The 18,694-nt window shown below is 43.9% G+C and overlaps 1 protein-coding gene and 1 long non-coding RNA gene across 2 annotated transcripts in view; both read left to right on the forward strand.

Annotated features, from left to right (window-relative positions):
• The window catches only part of DOK5 (docking protein 5), a 127,039-nt gene that overhangs the window by 49,930 nt on the left and 58,415 nt on the right, over window positions 1-18,694 (forward strand). Inside the window, exon 2 of the mRNA XM_036419058.2 lies at window positions 13,969-14,076. Within this exon, the coding sequence (XP_036274951.1) occupies window positions 13,969-14,076 (108 nt within the window). The remainder of the gene's footprint in view (window positions 1-13,968; window positions 14,077-18,694) is intronic.
• Window positions 1,050-9,720, forward strand: LOC123651514. The gene is made up of 3 exons (XR_006740288.1): window positions 1,050-1,327; window positions 1,827-1,832; window positions 9,709-9,720. It is a non-coding gene; the product is annotated as an uncharacterized LOC123651514 (long non-coding RNA).

The raw sequence follows: 18,694 nt of genomic DNA on the forward strand, positions 1-18,694 counted from the left end.
TTACATCCATTAAAAACTCTGTATTGCACATCCGATGTCATTCAAAGAAAAAGCCAGAGTGTTTACAAGAAGACCTCGGAGGGCCAGTCTGACCCACTGTCACCACCACTATTCTCTGGACTCGCTGGTCTCCTGTTCATTCTCAGGTGCCAGGCACCTTCCTATCGCAAGGCCCATTTGCTGCTTCTTTTGTCTCTAGTCCTCTTCCCCCACACATCCACCTCTTACCCCTGCCTCTACGTGTCTCTTTCAGGTCTTTGCTCAGACACCACCTTCACTCTGAGAACCTCCCTGATCACCCCATTTAACATCAAAATACCCACTGCTGGAATTTCTACCCACTTCCCTTGGTTTATTTTTGTTCATGGTGACTAACAGCATAAGATATATAGTATCTGTGCACTCTAAGACACACAAACACACACACATGTGCACACCCCCCATACACACACATACACATACACATATACACAGAGTGGCCAGATTATTAGGATCTCTGAATGCATAATAATCTGGCCACTCAGTGTGTGTGTGTGTGTGTGTGTGTGTGTGTGTGTGTGTGTGTGTGTGTGTATTAGAGGCCAGGTGCATGAATTTGTGCATGGATGGGGTCTGGCCAGCCTGGCCAGAGGGAGTGGACATGGGCGGTTGGCCAGCCTGCCTACTGGTTGAACTCCTGGTCGAGGGGACAATTTGCATATTAACCTTTTATTATTTATGATATACACTGAGTGGCCAGATTATTATACATTCAGAGATCATCATAATCTGGCCACTCAGTGTATATCTTAATAACTTACTGATTGTCTGTAAGGCTAGGAAAGGTAGTGGGTTTTCCCCATTTAGTCCACAGCTGCAGCCCAATACCTAACAGTACCTGCACCCAGTAAATACATTTTGAGTGAGTGAATGAGCGATATCTGCTCCCAGATTTCTGTTTGAATAAAATGCTCATTCAGTAGTTAAATGTCTCTGGCATTTCTCTAGAGTATTTATTTTTTCCATGAAGTTGGTTAGACATAGTAACTAACTAAATAAATACAGGTGTCCCCCCAAAATATATATACACTTTGAATGATTATAAAGTCAATGTTTATTAACACACAGTTCATTTTCAAAATTTAAAAGAGTCTGTAGGAATGAATACTTTTTTTGTCAATGCCTTTTTTCACATTGATGACCGTTCTGGTCCAGGCATTGCTGATAATGTGAAGCAATGGAATCTCCAACATCACGAGTCATTTTGTTCGCTATTGTGTGCCCTCAATTCATCAACTGTTGCCAGTTTTGTACTGTAGCATTATCTTTTATGTATTGCCATAAAAAAGTCTACTGAATAAAAGTCTTTGTTCAAAGCTTAGTCTGGTTTCACCCATTATTCCAGAGCAGTTAAACCTGAAAAAGAGTGAAAATTGAGTTATCAGCTGTGAAAGTGTGTATACATTTTGGGGACACCCTATATTACTGCTTTACGCAGATATACAATATATGTATATATATATATATATATATATATATATATATATATATATATATATATATATATATATTTTATCGGTTTCAGAGAGGAAGGAAGAGAGATAGAGATAGAAACATCAATGATGAGAGAGAATCATTGATTGGCTGCCTCCTGCATGTTCCCTTCCTGGGGGGATCGAGCCTGCAACCATGGCATGTGCCCTTGGCCAGAATCAAACATGGGTCCCTTTAGTCCGCAGGCTGATGCTATCCACTGAGCCAAACAGGCTAGGGCTGCTTTACCCAGTCCTGTCCCTCACCCTCTTCCTTGGCATGGAGATCCGGAGAACAGAGGGCATTGGAGAGAGAAAGCAGTGGACACGTAACTTCTTTTCAGTGAGGGCCTCTCCACGCTGGTCAGCTTTGTACCAACCAGAGAAGGACCTTCTGTGTGTGTCGGTGTGGACCCAAACTCTCAAGTTGCCTTTTGAGATATCGATTGTAAGCTGGTTTCTAAGAAATAAAATACCCAGAAAGAATCTTTGACCTTCTCCCTTTCTTGCTTAAGAGATTCAGATGGAAAGACTTGTTCCAGGAAAGAAATATTAGCTTATTCCCTTTAGCCTGACCTGAATTTAGGATGGTAGACAAGAGGGCGCCGTGTAGGGGCCTGGTGGATGGATGGCCCATTGAGGCAAGCATTTGCCTGCCGTATATGTTCTGCTTTTCTTCAGCTGCCTACAAAATGCCCATTTCCTTTGAAATCTTAACACCCCCTTCCCTTCCTTTGTCCAAAATGACATATATTCCCAGTGTTGCCTCATTGTCTTTGTAATTTTTCTGCTTATGTGCATGCCCCATACACACATATGAAAAACGTGGTTTTCTCCTGTTAATCCGTGTCTGTTAGTTGGACTGTGAGCCCAGCTAGAAGAACTCACACAGTGGGAGGAAATGTGCTTGTGTTTAGCCCTCATGGCAGCAAGAACAGTCCTTGAAAGATACTGATTCTGTGAGAATTTTGCACAATAACACGTTTCTTGTTTGAGCATTACTAACCAATGCATGCTTGTGTATTTAGAAATGAAGAAAGCAGCAAAACAAGGCTAAGATGGTGGGGAGGGACAGGTTTTTGCAGGTTCTGGAATGTCTTCTTGTGGCTGTAGCTTTTACCCTAAAGGCAGAAGGCTGCCGCAGACATGTATTAAACAGTGGACTGATGTGGTCAGATTGTAAACATCACACCGTGTGTACTAATTGACATAGATTGAAGGCAGGAACACTCTGAAAGTCAGGAGGTGGCTCAGATTAGGGTGCCAGTCCCCAGCAAAGAAGGACAAATGCTTCTGGCTTAACTAGAAGGTAAAAAACACAGGCTTTGGGGATAGTTGCACGTGTTAAAAGAGAATTTTTAAAAACAGGTAAAATTATGACATAAAGATGTAAAATGCGCAGAAACCGGTTTGGCTCAATGGATAGAGCATCGGCCTGTGGACTGAAAGGTCCCTGGTTCGATTCCAGTCAAGGGTATGTACCTTGGTTGCAAGCACATCCCCAGTGGGGGGTGTGCAAGAGGCAGCTGATTGATGATTCTCTCTCATCGATGTTTCTGACTCTCTATCCCTTTCTCTTCCTCTCTGGAAAAAAATCAATAAAATATATTAAAAAAAAAAAGACGTAAAATGCACATGTCAAAGATTCTACTTAGCTCATTGGTTAAATGAGAGAACAGAGCAGAATGCCATCACCAGGTCAAAGGGCAATCAGAGGGACCCATGCTCAAAGGTTCTGCCCAAACGAGGCGGAAGAGCCCCATGGGGAGAGAAGTCAAGGGAACCTCTACTGAAAGGAACAGAATTGCATCTTTATGGACCAGAATCATTTTGCATTTTTAGGAGTTGTTAACAATTTAAACTTGAGAGTATCTTCTACAAGTCAGAGGCAGGTCACTTTGGCAGTGTGTGCTAGAGAATGCATAGTTTTCCAGCAAAGCACAGATTTCACCGGTAAGTGTGTGTGCATGTGTGTGTTTGTGTGAATAAGGGCCGGTATGAAAGGATGGACTATAGCTTGCACCCTTTATATGAGCTACTGAGCTATATCTATTGAATGAGCATCTATATAATAAAAACCTAAGTGACCGTTACATCGGAACGACCAGAATGACCAGCCACTATGATGTGCACTGACCACCAGGGGACAGACGCTTAACTCAGGAGCTGCTCCCCGGTAGTCAGTGTGCTCCCACAGGGGGAGCACTGCTCAGCCAGAAGCTGGGCTCATGGCTGGGGAGCGCAGTGGCCGTGCTGGGAGCCTCTCATGCCTCCACAGCTGGGCTAAGGAGCAGCGAGCAGGCAGGTGGTAAGGAGCAAGGGGTCCCGGACTGTGAGAGGGATGTCTGTCTGCCCGTTTAGGCCTGATCTCTGGGAGCAGGTCTAAGCCAGCAAGTGGACATCCCCCAAGGGGTCCCAGACTGTGAGAGGGATGTCTGTCTGCCCCTTTAGGCCTGATCTCTGGGAGCAGGTCTAAGCCAGCAAGTGGACATCCCCCAAGGGGTCCCAGACTGTGAGAGGGTGCAGGTCAGGCTGAGGAGCCCCTACCTCCACCCACTTTGTGCATGAATTTTGTGCACTGGGCCTCTAGTTTATAATAAAGTAGAAACTGGGATTTAAAAGCCGGACAGCCTACATTTTATGCTTGATAATTTACCAGTAGCATTTTTTGTGGTATAAATATTATTTTACAACATCATTTTTAATGATGGCAATTTCCAGTGTACAGGTATGCCAGAATTAATTAAACTAGTTGCCTGGAACATTTAGAGTATTTCCAGTTTTTATGCTGAAAAATTCTTTTCCCATATGTTTGCATAGTTCCTTAATTATTCCCTCAGGGCCAAGTTTCTAAGAATTAATATTTCCAGGTCAAAGGGTAGACATAATTTACTTCACCATCAGCAAAAGAATGACATAGCCACTTTATTGCCTGTGGGAGCTTTTACGAATTTTTAATCCTCTTTATTAAAATTTTATTTTATGATTAATTATCCCATTTTTTTCCTGTTTTTTTTTTTTTTTTTTTTTTTTTTTACCTGCAGTGAGTTTAAAATGTACCTCACTACCTATTTGTGAACCCTTCCTCAAATTAGCATTTCTTCCCTTGCAAATGAAAGGTAAACTATGTAAATGATGGTCCTGGAATCATGTTGTTGGCTCATTAAAACGATTTTTTTTCCTTCATAAAATATAGATCCTGAACCAGCTCATTATTTTGGTAAGTGCAGTTGGTAGCAGCCGACGAGTTACGATTCAAGGATGCCCAAGGTTTCCTCCTTTTCTATTCTCCATCTGTCGCCTTCTAAAATCCCACCATGTCAGAGTCACTCTTAGGAACAGGAAGTTCTAGCCTCTCAGTCTCAGAGGTCAACCAGGGAAGATTCTGAAACTGTGAAGGGAGGCATGTGCAGACAGTGGCAGATGGAGGTGAACTAGCTTCGGGCGAATTTTTATCTCCCGTTCCTTCTCTATTAGTGTCTCCTGCCCTTTATTTCCAGCCCTCGTCACGCGGCTGTGGTGTAAAGTCTCGGAGTAACAGAGGAACGCACACCTCTGGGAGGCGCTGGAGCTCTAGCCGGGCACCGGGAGCCCAGGTGGGCTGGGTGTTCCAGAGAAGTGACCAGTCCACCCCCTCCTCCACCCCACCTCTCGCCCATGCCCACAGGCAGACAGTAGCCAGACTTTACTGCAGTCATAACAAATAAGAACAAGAGGCTGCAGGTCCTGGGGCAGGCCAAGCAAATCTAAGTTGCAGGAGATATCTCCCGATGTTGCTAGAAACACTTAGCACGATTGGACTTCTGGACCTGAAGGCAGGACACTGAATACTCTGTCACTTAAGGACAGGGAGTGTGGGACTGTTGTGAACGCAGACACTCCTTGCAGATTGCTGAGACGCCCTGCAGTCCTGGACAGGGTCTTCAGACTCAAACACTTTCCGAAATCCTCCACTAACCCCTCCTGTGCAGTGGCCACGTGGTGCCAGGGAACCAAACTCACAAATGGAAATGTCACACTGCACTGTCTTGGCTGTAAGCCATTGTCCAGATGAAAGAGCATATGGTTACAATGAAATGCCTCTTTTTAGATTATGTTAAGCATGAAAATAAAGCTCTTACAGACGGCTCGGAGCTCAGCGGATCCATGTGCATCCCTGGCAGCCCAGTTTTCTGGGAAAATCCTGGGGTGATGGCTAAGAGCTTGCTCCCCAGAGCCAGGCAGTCCGAGGCCAGAGTCCTGGCTCATTCCCCCTCGTGCCCTTGAGTCCTGCTTGGTGAACAACTGCCTTGTGGCTGGCTGTATTTCCTCATTGGAAAGCGGGGATAATGGTGGCACCTGCCCCCTAAGGTTGTTGGAAGGGATAATGAGCTAAGGCACCTCAGGGCTCAGCATTCTTCCTGCCCAGCGGAGGTGAGTATGATGTGTTTAGGAGTAGGTGAACAGAGGGCTTGAGAAGCGACGTTAACAGCATTGCTAGTGTATGGCTGAGGGTGTATCTTTAGAGCCAGGAGAATGCTCCTACTCTCTGAGTAGAGAAAGGGGATGCCGACCAAATGGAAACAGTCCCGAGCTCCCTTTTCTTCCAAGTGCACCTTGACTTTGGAGACTAAGACAGCTCTAAAAAGCTAATTATATCCAAGGGCACAGGTGGGATGCTGATGTCTGCAGATGCACAAGCTCCTCAGGAAAGCATCGGCATTTGGGGTGGAGCAGTGATTCTCCACAGTGGGGATGGGGATGGGGGGTGGGGAGGTGCAGCGAAATACCTTGGAGGTGCTACAAGGCGTAGGCCAACATTTATTTTAATGCTCACCCGAGGATATTTTTTCTGTTGATCTGAGGGTGGAAGGGAGGGAGGAGTGGAGAAAGAGAAATATCCATCCATGTGAGAGTGACACAACTGGTTGCTTCCCACATGCACCCTGACCTACTAGGGCAGGGGATGGAACTTGCAACAGAGGTACATGCCCTTGATCTGGAATCAACCCTTGACCCTTCAGTCCTGTGGCTGACGCTCTAATTACTGAGAAAAACCATCCAGGGTCAACATCTATACTAATAAAAGGGTGATATGCAAATTGATCACCATGCCCTTATAGTAACAACTGAACAGCAGGCTGTGTGGGGTGACCAGGCCAGCTGTGTGGGGCGATCAGGCCAGCAGGGGGGTAGTTGGGGACGACCAGGCAGGCAGGGGGGCGCACAGCTAGGGGTGATCAGGCAGGCAGGCAGGCAGGTGAGCAGTTAGGAGCCAGCAGTCCAGGATTGTGAGATGGATGTCCAACTGCTGGTTTTGGCATGATCACTGTGATTGGCACATCCCTTGGAGGGTCCTGGATTGGAGAGGGTGCAGGCTGGGCTGAGGGAACCCCCCCCCCTCCCCTGTGCACAAACTATGAGCACTGGGCCTCTAGTTTTAATATAATTTTATTGAAGTACAGCTTGTGGGAAGATGTGGGATTTTCACCTGGGGTATATTTTTTCCTCTTCACCCACCTCATCCTTTCCTCTGAAGGACATGCCACACTGATTTTTATGTTCATCAAAAGGTGACCTGAGTTTAAACAGTTGAGACTTAAGACTTTAGACCACAGGTTGGCAAATTGTGGTCTGTAGCCCACCTCTGGCCTGGTGCCTGATTGTTAAACAGTTTTCTTAGAAGATAGTCACAGCATTCACACACATATGTATTCTATAGCTGCTTCCATAAGTTTGGTAGTTGCAACAAAGACCAGTGTCGTCAAAGATAAAATATTTAGTATCTGGCTCTTTGCAGAAAAAGTGTGCCGACTCTTTCTTGCAATAGATTGAAAGACCTAAAGGGTCACATCTTACTTAGCTTTCCTCTTTTCTTGAGCTGACATAGGGAGAGTATGTAATTTCCTTTTAGCAAGAGTTTTGTGATTAAAACTTGCTCCTGTTGCTTTCATAACGGTCATGCACACCCTGTGAAAGTTTAATTTGTGGCTGTTGTTCATGTTGGGGTGCACTGCTAATAAAATTAGCAACTCTAAACAAATTCTCAATGATTCCAGCTACTTCTTGGCACTGGAAATCTTGGTGAATTTACCAGAATATTCTTTGTGAGGAAAAGCAGCTAGTAAAAATGTCAGGTATTTGAAGCCAGAGCTAATCAAGTATTCAGGATATCAAGTTTTAAAGAAAGGAAAGACAGTGAAACAAATAGTTGAATCATTTAAGGATTGGTGACAATTTAAGGCTGAAAAAATGAGGTATAATAAAACCACCACCAGCAGCAACAGAATTTATACTAATAAAAGAGAAATATTCAAATTGACCGTACATCCACAATGCCCACCAGCCAATCAGGAGTGAGTATGCAAATAAACCCAACAAAGATGTTGTGTTAATTTGCATATACAGGTACATAGTGGCCAGGCAAGGAGGGAAGCTTGCAATGAGGGGGAGTGAAGATGCTTGGCAGTGTCTGCAGACAATTTGGTTGTCAGGGAAGTTGGGGGAGCTTGTTCCTGGCATTCAGGGTAGAGGCCAAGAGCTGGTGTGCATCCTGCATCCCACAGTGCACAGGACAGTCCCCCACTACACAAAATTATGTTGCCTAAAATGTCAGTAGTGCCAAGACTAAGAAACCCTAGTGCATAGGAGGAGGGGAGATTCTCAACATGAAATTTATCATCATCAAACTCTCTAGCAGCGAATTTATTGTGAGGGTCACCTACTCTTTGTGGCCAGAGACACTGCTCTTTCCTATTGTCTAGGATTAAAAAATTTTAGTTAAACACTCTATTGAAAGGAAATTGTTAATTGAAAATCATCTGTTGTTTAAAATAGGAAGGAGATGACTGAATAAATGGATTTTAAGAAAAAGTACCATGCTGAACAATTAAGTGATTGGCATTATTCTCAAATTGTCATCCTTTTAATCTTTTTAACAAAGTCAGCATTAACCCATCTAGTCTCATGTGTTACCATGTTCACTGAGTCCTGTGTCCTGTTTCATTTTCTCTTAAACACTCCTGACATACTTAGGATTTAAAAAAAATTAAACTTAATGGGATAACATTGGTTAACAGAGTCATATAAGTTTTGAGTGTGCATTTCGAGTATACAGACCTGTATATTGCATTGTGTGCCCACTGCCCAAAGTTAAGACATCTTCCATCACCTTATGTTTGACCCCTTTATCCTTTACTAACCTTCCCTTCCCCAGCTTCCCTTTGGTAACGACCACACTTTGTCTGTCTGTGTCTCTGAGTTTCAGTCCTATAGCTCACATCAGGATATGTTTTTAATCCTTTGGTCCTGTATGGGTTTTCCCATGTTCTTAGGACAGAAAGTGCACAGCAGTTGAAATTGGGAGTTTACTGAGTAGATTAATGTTTCACCATCCATGCCCCTCACCTGCCCCTGGGGCCACTTGTGGGAAAGCACACCCCGGAGGCCTCATTCTGGAGTGTTGTTGGGTTGGGAGCTGTGTGGGCAGCCCCAGAGGGGAGCGTTGTATTGTCTGAAAGTCTTTATGAATATTTATGGATGGGCTTGCAAATTACAAACAGAACACTTGGGGAATGAGTTCAAGAGCCCATGTGTCTGGCTCCACCCCAAGAGGCTGTGATTCAGTAGACTTGGCTCATCTCTAGGAATAAGCACATTATACGATTACCTTGAACAAAATGGGGCCAACTCCGAGAGTCGCTGATGTGTGACGTAGGACAGAATAAAGGGATGCATTGACAGTAGTCGTCCCTCTGAACTTTGCACTGTTGGGTTTTGTACCATGTGCTTGTATGTTTTGAACTGCCTTCCATTAGCCTAGATTTTGGTTTGCTTTATCTCCTGATGAACTAATGTTTTCAGCTACTCCATGTTGACTTCCTGGCCAATGGTTACAAGCAATGTTGCACGTGAATGTGTATGATAGTATGTTTGCAGTTATTGTATTATAACATTGCAGTTACCAAAAAGAAAAACAAAAATCTCCTAAACTTAATACAGATGGGTGGATGGAAATCATTAGACTTACTGAAATTGAGCAATTGTCAGCTTGCACTCAACAGCCTTTGGACATAAGCCAGGCAGATACTGGTTTAATTGTAGAGAAAATGAACAACAACCAGAAAGGTTAGAAATGCTATTAAGATTGGGTCTAAAAATTGAAGCATAATTAACAAATTTAAACTACCTAACTCTGTGACAATATTTTTTTTTTCAGTAATGGCACATTTTTCACACACCTTTAGCTTGCTTGATTTCTAACACATTTTCTGGGGCGTGTGAAAAAGAAAGTAGTTGCCAATAATAGAATGACAGTAAAAAACCCATTTCCACACATTTTATTTGAACAATCAGAGTGACAGTCATTCCCACTGTAATTGCAGTCCTGTGGTTGTCAGATTTTAAGGGAGCCTGTTATTCAGACATAAGCGAGATGTTGGTAAGACTTCTTTTTGCCAATCACAGTACTGAGAAGGTTCCTTTGTGTGGTTGAGTCTTCATCCTAAAAGGGGCGATTGAACTCTTACCCATGGATCTTATAACTTGACTTCTTGAAGTTACTTGGTCTAGTGGCTAATTATTATAGACTAGTCTGACAGTAGGACAAGGAGAGCTGGTGAAGAGTATAGATGACTGTCATTAGCTGTGGCTTTAATTTTAAGATCCTGGTTACATTTCTCTACATTTTTTTACCTAATTTGTTTTTGAGTGTTTTATTTTGAGGTAACTGTAGATTCACATCCAGTTGTAATAAATATTACCCCAAAATTCTAAACCTTTACCCTGTTTCCCTGGTAGTAGCAACTTTAACATCACAGTGCATATTATAACCAGGATATTGGCATTAAACCAGTCAAGGTAGTCCAACTGTAGTGGCTCAGTGGTTGAGCATTGACCTATGAACCATGAGGTCATGGTTCAGTTCCCCATCAGAACATATGCCCAGGTTGTGGGCTTGATCTCCATTGGCAGCCAATCAATGATTCTCTCTCATCAATGATTTTTCTCTTTCTCCCTTCCTCTCTAAAGCCAATAACAATATTTTTTTTTAAAAATAAGAAAAATAAAACAGTCAAGATACAGGACAATCCCTTCACCTCAAGGATTTCTTGTGTTATTCTTTTATAGACATATTCTTCTGCCCCCCAATCCATAATTCCTAATAACCACTATTCTGTTTTCTACACTTTTATCATTTTAAGAATTTTATAAATGCACATATACATACAGTAAGCAGCCTTCCTTCCCCCCCCCCCCTCACTTCCCAGCATAGTTCTATGAAGACTCATTGGAATTGCTACAGTATTAATAATTCATTTGTTTTTATAGCTAAACTAGGGCCCCAGGGCATCAATTCATGCACCTTGAAAGGAACTGTGGACCACAAAGCTGCAGTGGGCACAGGGGCAGGTCTTGGCTCATCCTCCCTGCCCCAGCCTGATTAGTCCCCGATCTGCTAGTAGTCCTGCTCCCACAGGCTGATGGTGCCAGCCCCGCTCACACCCACTGATGTCGTCTAGTGATTGGGGCTAGTGCCATCAGCAGGTGCAAGCTGCAGCAGCTATTGCCCTGATTGCCCCCTCAGGAGCAGAGGGAGGTAGAGAAGCCCTCAGGGGTGATTGGGGCTACAGCCACTGCTCGCACCTGCTGAAGGTGCCAAGCAATCTGGGCTGGAGCCAGGTGACAGCAGCAGGTGTGAGCAGGGCTGGTGCTGGTAACAGATGTGAGTGCCTGGTGGGACCATGGCATGCAGGAGCAAAGGATTTTCAGTAACCACCAGAGGCTTGCCCTAATTATAGCGACTGGTGCCCTGCCTAGGTCTGGTGTCCCTGCTCACTTGTTGCACCATCCTGCCTTGGCCGATGCCCACTATGTTCCATGCTCTGCTGCTGCTGCCAATGCCTACCATGTTCCCCGCTTGCCCCCTGGTGGTCAGCACACATCATAGCAACCTGTTGTTCAGGTGATCCCCAGTTTGGTTTGTTAGCATTAATAGGGTTTTATATATATATATATATATATATATATATATATATATATATATATATATATATAGACTAGAGGCCCAGTCCATGAATTTATGCATGGGTGGGGTCAGGCCAGCCTGGTCCCATTAGGGGCAGATTGGGGCTGGGCCTGTTAGGAGGAGGAGGCTGTGGTAGGTGGCCAACTGACTCACCCCCATTGGGGCTTGATCAGGGCCTGGCCACTGGGGGGTGGGGCTAAGGGTGATTGGCTGGTGATCCCTACTCCCAATTGGGTTGAGGAGCCAACTGGGGGCATGGCCAGCTGTGGGGAGATGCTGTGGGTGGTGGGCCCGCTGGCCTTACCCCCCTAAAGGGGTAAGGGGGCTGATTAGGGGTCAGCTGCCAGGGGAGGAGGCGTGGAAGATTGGCCAGCCAGCTCCACCTCCGAATGATGTGGGGAGGCCATTTAGGGACAGAGCTGACTGGGGTAGTGGGGGCCCATTGTGGGTGGGGCCTGCCGGGTTGGAGGTTGGCTGCAGGAGGTTGGCCGGCGGGCCCCACCCCAATCGGGTGGTTCGCTAGCTGCAGTGGGCATCATAGCGACCAGTTGTTCAATGTTCTGATCATTATGATGTTCTGGTTGCTGACTTTTTATATACGGTATATATAGATAATAATGCATGATTTGGGTATAAATAATGCATGGATAGAAATAAAGCATCTAAGAACATTCCTGTTCAGATTTATGGGGAATTTGCGTTTCTCTGGGATTGATTCCTAAAAGTGCTACTGCTGGTCGTATGTTGCTTAGTTAGTTTTTTAAAGAAACAGCCAAGCTGTGTTTCAGAGTGGCTGTCCCAGTTCACCTGTGTGAGTGATCCAATTTCTCTGCACCCCTGCCAACATTTGGTGGTGGTGCTATTATTATTATTGTTGTTTATTTTAGCCAGTCTGATTGAGGTATAATGCTATGTCATTGTGGTTTTAGTTAACATTTCCCTGGTGGCTAATGACGTGGAATGTTTTTTTTATAAGCTACTCAGTCAGCTGTGTCTCCTCTTTGGTGAAATGTCTGTTCATGCCTTTTGGTCCATTTTGTAATTGGTGTGTTTCTTTTAAAAAATATTATATATATATATTTCAGAGAAGATAGAACATCAATGATTAGAGAGAATCATTGATTCTCTGCCTCCTGCACGACCCTTACTGGGGATTGACCCCGTAACCGGGGCATGTGCCCTGACTGGGAATCAAACCCTGACTTCCTGGTTCGTAGGTCTTATCTATGTCGACTGGGATGGAGTGTTTCTTTACTGTTGAAATTTGTAAGTTCCTTCTATACTGTAGGTTCTACTCCTCGGTCAGATATGTGGTTTGCAGATACTTTCTCCCAGTCTGTAGCTTATCTTTTATATATACATATATATTTAATATTTTACAGAGAGGAAAGGGAGGGATAGAGAGTTAGAGACATTGATGAGAGAGAAACATTGATCATCTGCCACCTGGACACTCCCCACTGGTTATGTGCCCGCAACCAAGGTACATGCCCTTGACCAGAATCGAACCTGGGACCCTTCAGTCTGCAGGTCGACACTCCATCCACTGAGCTAAACCAGCCAGGGCTGTAACTTATCTTTTTAGCTGCTTGACAAGGCTTTCCACAGAGCACAAGTCTTCAGTTTTGATCAGGTTCCACTGGGCAAGTTTGTCTTTTATGGATGGTGTTTTTGATATGAAGTCCAAGAACTCTTTGTCCACACTTTAATTCCAAACATTTTTTTTCCTACCCAAAAAGTTTTATAGTTTTGTTTTATATTTAAGTCCACTTTAAGTTAATTTTGTTTTTGTATAAGATAGGTGTTTTAGATTAATGTATTTGTTTTCACCTATGGGTTGTCAATTATTCTAATGTCATTTGTATAAAAGACTACCTTTCTCCATTGAGTTAATATTCCACTTTTGTCTCCATTATAGCCATTGATAGACCAATGACTGTGCAAGGTGAAAGCCAAAATAATTTATTTTAATTACTATATTGTTTTATGATATCTCATAAAAATATTTAATAGGCTCTATCTTTTTCAACTACCAATGAGATCTTTAGTCTGTATCAGACCCATGATTCCCATATTTAATTGCATTTGAAATTAGAGCATGCACCCTGAATGCTTCTATTATTTGAAGTGGTTTGAGATTTTTATGTCTGGAGGTTTTTGCTAAATATTTCTACTGATACTGTTATCAAAAATGAAGAAATTTGCCTTCGAATACTTATTTTCTTTTGATTCCAGTAATTGTCAGAATGACATAATGCACCCATTGTGGAAACAGTTTTGTGGTTTTTTTGTGGTTTTTTAAAATTTTATTTTCCAGTGTAACATTGCTTTTATGGATTCTGGTCATTTCACAGGTGAAAACATCAACAAGGAAACCTTTAAATGCAAATGTCATTACATCATACCCGAGTCTGTGGTGATACTGAATGCATCCTCTGTATTTTCTTCCAGATTTATCAGCGATGCTGGTTAGTGTTCAAGAAGGCCTCCAGCAAAGGCCCCAAGCGACTGGAGAAATTTTCTGATGAACGCGCTGCATATTTTAGGTGTTACCATAAGGTAAGACCGATTGCCCTGGCTTTCCAGTTCATCTGTTCACAAGTAGGCAACTCAACCTCATTGACTCTGAAAACTTCTCCTGATTATTTGACCAAGGTATAAGTAATAATTTTTCCAAGCACAAAGCATCTCTAAAGTAATATCCACTTGCTAATTATTCAAAGTAATTGTGGTTTTCCAATCCTTAGTGTAAGAACTTACCATATTGTTTTGTAAATTTTCAATTTGCGTAGTACACCCCGCTTCCAACAACAGAGCCTTGAGAGTCAGGATTGGACCTCATGGAACATAGCCCGGTGCCTGATGCAGAAAAGACCCTCATGCCAGCTTGGAGTGTTAGGAGAAGGGACAGCAATAGGGTAGGGCTTGGGGGGCTGGGAAGGCTGGAAAATAGGTGATAGGTAGAGGAGGAAGTTCCGCCCATTCATTTATTTCTTTAAGTTTGATGACTAAAATTAATTCAGATATCCAGTTTTCCTAGCAGTGAGACTGCCTTACTAAAAATAATAAATGTGTGTGTGTATTGAAATGCATCATTCAGAGGTAGAAAATTAAGGTAATGCAAGGTATACTTACTTACTGGGTTCACAAATCAGGTGCCTCCTTCCCTCCACGTGGTGATGGTTTTCATAGTCCTCGTTATCGGCAGCCTTTGTGTTTTCCCTTTCCGTGAAAATGTGTAAAAGCGTGTGGAATCACTTATTTTCCCCAAGGCTCTGGCTATTCCCATGCTGGGAAAAGACTACTCTTTTGACTGCGTAGGAACATGTTTATGTTTATGATGAAACATTTTGATTGTGTTGGTTTTCCATATTGAAGACTCTGATCCTCATTTGGTGAGAAATTACCAGGGGCTGCTTGCCATGTAAGATGTTTTCTGAAACCAGTAGATCAATCAGCATGGAAATCTTGCTAAGTAAGGGAAAATGAGTAATCTTTCTTTTCATGCAAATTATCCTCAAGTGGCAACTTCTTAACATCGGATTAAGGACCCATGTTGACACCTTGGTTTACACAATAAATTGCTATGGTAATGTGTCATAGCAGCCTGAACAGACTAAGATGCCAGCAGATTCTTGTTCTGTCTGGTGGCTGACGTCCGTCAGTCCTTCTTTGTTTTCATTGGGTCCTGCATATATCCTGAAACCCCCGAGTCTTCACAGCCCCTCTACCGGCCTTTCTGGATGTAGAACGATAAATGGGCTCTGCTTTGCTTGCAGACCTACACATGCCCAAGAGAAGAAAGAGGACTAACAAGGAATACTGCAGAGAAACTTCCCAACACAACCGCCCAGCATGTGGTGTTGGCTCTGTGGTCAATATGCACAGTGACTCCAAACACTTCTCACACTCTGTTACTATTGCCATGGTCCCAGCTCCTGGGCTTCCTAATTCTAGGCCTAGAAACATACATCAATCACATTATAATACCTAGCTCCAAACCCTCACCGAGTCCTTCTAGTGGACTCCCACTCACAATCTGAGTCCCTGTGGCCAGTTTCACCTCACCGGTGCATCTTCCCCAATCCCACTTGCCTCAACTCCAGGCACACTGGGCACCTTGCTTTCCCTGGGGTAGACCAAGCACAGTCCTGCCTTTGAACTTACTTTTCCCCTTCCTTGGAATACTGTCCCCACAAATATCCACAGAGCTCATTGCCTTACTTTGCTCAGGTCATTGCTTACATTGTCTCAAAGTGAAGCCATTTCTTGACTTCATTATTTAAATGGGGGTCCTTGGACCCCTGCCCCCATCTCCCTTTATTTTTCTCTTGGGCACTTACCACTACATATGCATTTACTTGGTTGTTTCTTATTGTTTTTGCCACTGGGCCACCCTAAAGTAAGGTCCACAAGGGTAGAGGTTTTGGGGGTGGGGTTAGGCATGATTCTCTATTAGTTATCAGAGCCTAACACACAGAAGACACTTTGTACATGTTGGTTGGGAAGCAATGAGCATTGTCAACTCAGGAATACAATAGATGCCTTTGTGTTCAACTTTTATTTAACTTTCCAGAAAAAATAAAAAATCTGTCCTTAAGACATGTGAAGCCAGAAACAGGAGTTTTGATTTGGAGGAAAGGGAATGAGTGATGACAGGGGTGGGGAAGCCAGGACTGGGAAGTTTTCTGGGACAGCCTCAAAGGGAAGACCGAAGAGGACTGGAAGTTCCCCTTTGAATGTGGAACAAGCAAGGGGAGATTGAGGACAAGCTTTCCCTATTTCAGACTTCTACCTGCTGGCTTTGGGCTTTAATATGTAAATCTGCGAGAAACGTGGCAAGCCAGTTCCTTTTCATCTCTAATAACCATTAACCAAAGTTCAAAGCATTAGCGGGAAGAATTATCTACATCAAGCCTCCAAGCCCTTGATGAGTTCCTGCAGCCGCTCCATCCTTCCTGTTCTTTCAGATCCAATACATTCAGTATTCAGCTCTCAGGGGCATACGAACGCTGAAGTGATTCTGAGAGATGCATTTTTTAAAACCTAAATGCTGTGTAATTTATGAATCTTGATAATAACAGGCTGAGGTTATGCGTAGCACACTGTAACCAGATTTCTGAGTTCATCCGGCTGTAAATGAAGCAATTGCTGAGAGCAATGAGGGCCCATACACTCTGCTGTTTGGTCAGTGCAGAGGTGGTGGGACCGTGACCGACATCTCTTTCCTCTGGAACAGTGGTTGGCAAACACATTAGTCAAAGAGCCAAATATCAACAGTACAATGATTGAAATTTCTTTTGAGAGCCAAGTTTTTTAAATTCAAACGTCTTCTAACACCACTTCTTTGATATACTCGCCCAGGCCGTGGTATTTTGTGGAAGACCCACACTCAAATGCCAAAGAGCCACATGTGGCTCATGAGCCGCAGTTTGCCCCGACCACGGCCCTAGGAAATCAGTAGAACGCGGTGCTGTGTTCGTTTTCTTTTTAAATATATTACTAAGGAAAAAAAAAATGCCAGTTATGCATAGAATCCTTTTTAGAAGTTTTAAAACAAGACGTTGGCTGTAGACTTTTAAAAGTTGGTGCCTTCCTCATTGCACGTGTAGCTAACGGTGCTCTCGTGTAAAAATGGGGAATATATGAATAATGCACATACAGAGCAGTTCATTTTCCATTTCTTTACCTCTTCCCGAAGTGCCTGCCAGCACTCAGCTGTCAGAGGGGCTCCGTGAGTCTGATGAAGTGTAATTGCAACCGTGGAAAGGCGCCAGTGGCGTTAAATATAGTTGCTCTCGTTAGACACAAGTCCACTGTTCTCACTCAGGAAATCAAAATCGTGCACACTCACCCGAAGGGGTGAGCGTTCCTCTGCGCAGTTTACTTTTTGTGCTGAGGGACAGTGGGAAGGGCTCTGAGTGGAAGGAAGACGGAGGCACGTGGCGTGGGGCATTTGCTGGGCCCGGGTTTGGGATCCCGCTTTCTCACGCCGCCTTTGCTCCTTCAAGCGTCTTAGCTTCTGTGTAACGTGACCTCCAAGGCAGGTCAGATCATAGCTTCTTCACGTCACTGTGAGATCCAGTTCACCGTGGACTAGAACATGTACCCAACAATTTCTCTAATATAAGCGTGTCCCTAATTATGTGCTGGAGGGTGCAGCAGAGGGAGTTCTGGGAGGACCAGGGTTCTGGGGCCACGGTTTAGTAAGGGCTGCTTTTCCTTCTTATTCCTGAGATGCCAAGCCCACTAGGGGATGGGGGAAGGACCGTTATGGAGGCCCAGGGAGTCCTGCTGTTAGGACAGCAGAGCCGTAAGGCAGCACTTCAAAAAGCAATTGCATATGGAGCCACCGGTTTTATTAAGGCATATATTCCGGAGAACAAGCACATCTCACTCTAAGGAACCCAGTCTTGAGTGCTGCTTCTGGGGCCCCCTTGTTTACTGAAGTCTGCTTGGCCCTGGTTATTTCAGCAGTGAGCAAATAGGAGGATCTTCTCACTCCTCTGAAATCAGAGGTAGACTTGTACACGGATGGGATCAAGCGAATGGCTTTGTAAAAGGGAAGTCCCTCTGACTGTGGGAAGAGTGGCCATGATGACCTTTGTTGTTCTGCCTGACCTTTCAGGCTCATGGCTCTATTGTTCTGTCCTTCCTTAGTGGCCAGGGCACTCTCCTGTATCCCCAGCTTCACATGCTGTTTTTGTTTCTGCAAAAGTCGGATTCGATTCCTTCCAGTGAGCCAGCTTCCTAGTGTCATTTCTCAAGAATTCTGCCAGCTTATCTTTCCCAGTGACTCAATCTTTTTTACACTTTTCTCCCTCCTCTAAGACGTGTCCTCTTCAGAGGTAGATGTCTCTATCTTTTCAAAATCTTGAAATATAGCATCGCCTCTTCTTTCAATGACTCCCAGTACTTTGGCTTTTTTAATTATTATTATTATGGATAAAGCTGCTGTGAACATTCGTGTTCATATTGTTGTATGAATATAAATTTTTATTTCTCTGGGATAAAATCCCAAGAGTGAAATTGCTGGGTCACACGGTGGTTCCTTGCTTGCTTTTATGAGACTGCTACAAAGCGCTGCACCATTTTACATTCCCACCAGCAGTGCTGGGGGATCCAGCTTCTCCACATCTTTGCCAGTTTTGGTGCTGTCACTTTTTATTTTTTTTTA

This window comes from Pipistrellus kuhlii, unplaced genomic scaffold (genome assembly GCF_014108245.1).
Source record: "Pipistrellus kuhlii isolate mPipKuh1 unplaced genomic scaffold, mPipKuh1.p scaffold_m20_p_6, whole genome shotgun sequence".
In the NCBI taxonomy this organism is placed as follows: domain Eukaryota; kingdom Metazoa; phylum Chordata; class Mammalia; order Chiroptera; family Vespertilionidae; genus Pipistrellus; species Pipistrellus kuhlii.